The 4,123-nt window shown below is 46.1% G+C and overlaps 1 protein-coding gene across 1 annotated transcript in view; it reads left to right on the top strand.

Annotated features, from left to right (window-relative positions):
• The window catches only part of HEATR4 (HEAT repeat containing 4), a 42,866-nt gene extending 39,876 nt beyond the window's left edge, over window positions 1-2,990 (top strand). The window contains 3 exon segments of the mRNA XM_008070676.1: window positions 2,754-2,858; window positions 2,860-2,932; window positions 2,935-2,990. Coding sequence (XP_008068867.1) covers window positions 2,754-2,858; window positions 2,860-2,932; window positions 2,935-2,990 — 234 coding nt within the window.
• Window positions 2,991-4,123: the final 1,133 nt, after the last annotated feature.

Below are 4,123 nucleotides of genomic sequence, written 5' to 3' on the forward strand. Positions count from 1 at the left end.
ACTCCAGTCTGGGCGACAGAGTGAGACTCCAACTCAAAAAACAAACAAACAAACAAACAATAAAACAAAACAAAACAAAACAAGAAAGCTGGGCTCAGTGGCTCAGCCTGTAATCCCGTGCCTTTGGGAGGCTGAGGTGAGTGGATTGCCTGAACCCACAGGTTCGAGACCCGACTGAGACCTCATCTCTACAATAAATCAAAAAAAATCAGCCGTGTGTGGTAGCACATGCCTGTAATTCTGGCTATTCAGAAGGCTGAGGCGGAAGGATTACCGGAGTCCAGCAGGTCGAGGCTGTGTTGGCCGGGTTCAGCCACTGCACTCCAGTCTGGGTGACAGAGTGAGACTCCAATCCCCCCACCAAAAAAGAAAAAAACTTAGCCTGGCATGATGGCACAAGCCTGTAGGTCCTGCTACTTGGAAGTCTGAGGCAGAAGGATCACCTCAGCCCATCAAGTTGAGGCTGTGGTGGCTGTGAGCATGCTACTGTACTCCAGCCTGGGTAACAAAGACCAACTCCAAAAAAAAATGTACCTGTTTAACCCTATGTATTAGAACACATTTAGGAAAAAAATAATTTTGATCATTAATTACATCTTTGCCAATACAATATTTTCTAATAAAATGCTTCTCTCTTGTTATATGCTTTATTTATTTATTTTGAGTTGGAGTCTCATTCTGTCACTCAGGTTGGAGTGTGGTGGCACACTCATGGCCACTGTAGCCTCAACCTGCTGGTCTCAGGTGATCCTTCCACCTTAGCCTTCCAAGTAACTGGAACTACAGGCATGCGCCACCACGCCTGGCTAATTTTTCTTTATATATTGTAGAGACAAGGTCTTGCCAAGTTGCCCAGGCTGGTCTTGAACCCCTGGGCTCAGACAATCCTCTCACCTCTGACTCCCAAAGTGCTGGGATTAAAGACATGAGCCATCATGCCTAGCCTACTGTATGCTTTAAATATATAATCTATTCATGTCAAAATCTTTTTTTTCTTTGAGTCAGTCTCATTCTATTGCCCAAGCTGGAGTACAGTGGCACACTCATGGCTCACCATAACTTCGACCTCCTGAACTCAAGCAATCCTTCCACCTCAGCCTCCCAAGTAGCTGAAACTACAGGCATGCACCAGCACACCAGCCTAATCTTTTGATTTTTGTAGAGACGAGTTTTCGCTACATTGTCCAGGCTGGTATCAAATTCCTGAACTCAAGCAGTCCAGCCTCCTAAAACCACTAGGGTTTTTTTTATTGGCTCCAAGTTTTGCCTCTTCTAGAATGTCATATAATCGCTTCCTGGGAAGCAATGTTATGTCTGGACAGCTAACAACCACCAAAGCAGTGACACCTGGGAACAGGAGGGCCCTCTGCCCTGCAGTCTCATCTTTGAAGATTTCAACTCTTATTTCTGGCCACACCCCTACCCATAGCGCAAGAAGTCCATGGGGCCAAATGGACGTTCCTACCAGAGCCCACATCTGCCTTATAGACCATGCACTCTGGACACCCAAAACTCTGGAATTTTCTGCCCATTTTTAGGCATGGATGGACTGATCTGTCTCCCCAAGCGTGAGCAGCAATGCTAGTGTGTGGGTATCTGTAGACTCAAGGAATGGCCAAGAGGTAGCTGTTTGCAGGGATATGTGAACAGAGCTTGGACACACAACCTGGCATGTCCATGTATGCAGTTTTGAGGTCCTTGAAGTGTGGGATAGAGCTGGGAATGAAAAGACATGGGTGAGATGCAGGTCAGCTTCCTGAGCCACCATGTTCTGGTAAGCAACTCCAAAGAATCTGAGAACTCCAAATCCAGACCTGGTCTCCTTGTCAATGTAGGTGATAGAAGGTGTTTTTTTCAACAGTTTGCTAGCTTGATTTATAACATATAAATATCTAGTTAGCTGGGCAGGTGGCTCGGCCTGTAATCCCAGCGCTTTGGGAGGCTGAGGTGAGAGGATTGCCTGAGACCAGGGGTTTCAGACCAGCCTGGACAACTTGGCCACACCTTGTATCTACAATAAATCAAAACATTAGCCATGCTTGGTGGCTCGTGCTTATGTTTCCAGCTACTTGGAAGGCTGAGGTGGAAGGATCACCTGAGTCCAGCAGCCTGGGCAACAGAGTGAGACTCCAACTAAAAAAAATCAATCAATCAATATCTAGATATATGGTAAGTTATGGTAAATGGGCTTTCATTTATACTTTTGCCCCAGGCTAAGAATGTTTCATTTGGGGGTGAGGAGGATATCCCTCATGTTACTCTATGGTAATACAGACACCTGTCTGATATTAGCACTATTTAGACTCTTGGGGATGCCTTAACCCAAGCTCAACCCTGGCCATCCTTGCATTGCCAAATGGGATTGAAATAGAGCAGTGTGCTGCTCACACTGAATGAGGTCCTCCCCTCAGCACATCCCAGTAATAAGAATCTTTACTCAGCTTCAAGAGTATCCCATAGTTGCTGCTACTTCTGCAGAATAATAAAGATGTAGAGAAAACAGGCTAGCCCCAAAGACTACCATGTAGATGCCCACCCTCTTGGGTGGGCAGTTCAGGCCTATTCTCCACATCAGGCTTCTGACTAGGATCACAGGAGGCAGGTCTTGAATGTACAGGTTCTATTTTCTTATATCGTATCGTGGTTATTAGAGCTATTCTGACAAGCCATGGCCAAAAAGACTTCACTTTGGGTCTGCCTCTCACACGAGACATGTTTGGCTTATGCGCTCATATTTTAATATTTCTTTGCAGACTGTGAAGCCCCGCACACCAAATCCCTGGCTACAAAGTCCAGTCCAAGGCCTAAACACACAAGGCAGTGGTCGTCCATCACCTATCAAAGATTTATGCACCTCTCGGGGAAAAAAGGATTGCTATGGGGACATTTGGATCTGATGACCTAGTTCTCTAGCTAAGTGAATATTCAGAGAGAAGATGTTTGTCCACACCATGTCTTCTCCTTCTGGAAAGAAAGATCTTCATCTCTAGACTGAGCGCTTCTGTTATTCCAAGATGCAGGAAGCAGTGGACTTGGTCACGATCCATCTCTTTAATTGACATTGTACAATCTTGTTGTCAACGTGCTTATAAAAGATTATTCAACAGTAGACATAATCTCTTATTGTGTACCATTTTCACAGAGGGTTAAAGACAATTGACCTCACATTAGGTGACAGAACATATTTTTCCACACCCCAGAAAGGTCATATACTAAATAGAAGTTAGAGCTCCAAATCTTACTAGAGTAGAATGATCGAAAGATCAAGCATCTTTTGCAAATGGTACAAATTGCCCTCTGAAACCCAAACTAGAATCCCATCTGTCTAGGAAAGAAACAGCTTCAATGACTTTTTTTTGTTTGTATTTGTTTTTGTTTTTGAGTTGGAGTCTCACTCTGTTGCCAAGGCTAGAGTACAGTGGCATGCTCACGGCCACCCCAGTGTCAATCTGCTGGGTTCTGGCGATCCTTCCACCTCAGCCTTCCAAGTAGCCAGAATTGCATGCGCACACTACCACGCCCGGCTAATTTTTGTTTTATTGTAGAGACAAGGTCTCGCCAAGTTGCCCAGGCTGGTCTCGAACCTGTGGGCTCAGGCAATCCACTCGCCTTGGTCTCCCAAAGTGCTGGGATTACAGGCTGAGCCACTGAGCCTGGCCCAATGACTTATTTTTTGTTTTTTGTGGTGGAATCTCACTCCGTTGCCCAGACTGGAGTGCAGTGGCATGGCCACCGAGCCTCAACCGGCTGAGCTCCAGCGATTTTTCTGCCTCAGCCTCCCAAGTAGCCAGAACTACAGGTGCCCACTACCACGCCTGGCTAATTTATTTATTTATTTATTATAGAGACAAGGTCTCACCATGTTGCCCAGGCTTGAACCCATGGGCTCAGGCAATCCTCTCGCCTTGCTCCCAAAGTGCTGGGATTACAGGCTTGAGCCACCACTCCTAGGCCAGTGACATTTTTTTATCCACAAGCCTAATCTTGACCTAGAGTTGGTTCTTTAACTGCAGCCTGCAGAGCCTCGTGAAAGCCATGTCACAAGACTGATTTGAAAACACCAAGTCAGCCAGGCTCGGTGGCTCAGCCTGTAATCCTGCGCCTTTGGGAGGCTGAGGTGAGT

This window comes from Carlito syrichta, unplaced genomic scaffold, assembly GCF_000164805.1.
Source record: "Carlito syrichta isolate Samal-C Ts95f unplaced genomic scaffold, Tarsius_syrichta-2.0.1 Scaffold313910, whole genome shotgun sequence".
Classification (NCBI taxonomy): domain Eukaryota; kingdom Metazoa; phylum Chordata; class Mammalia; order Primates; family Tarsiidae; genus Carlito; species Carlito syrichta.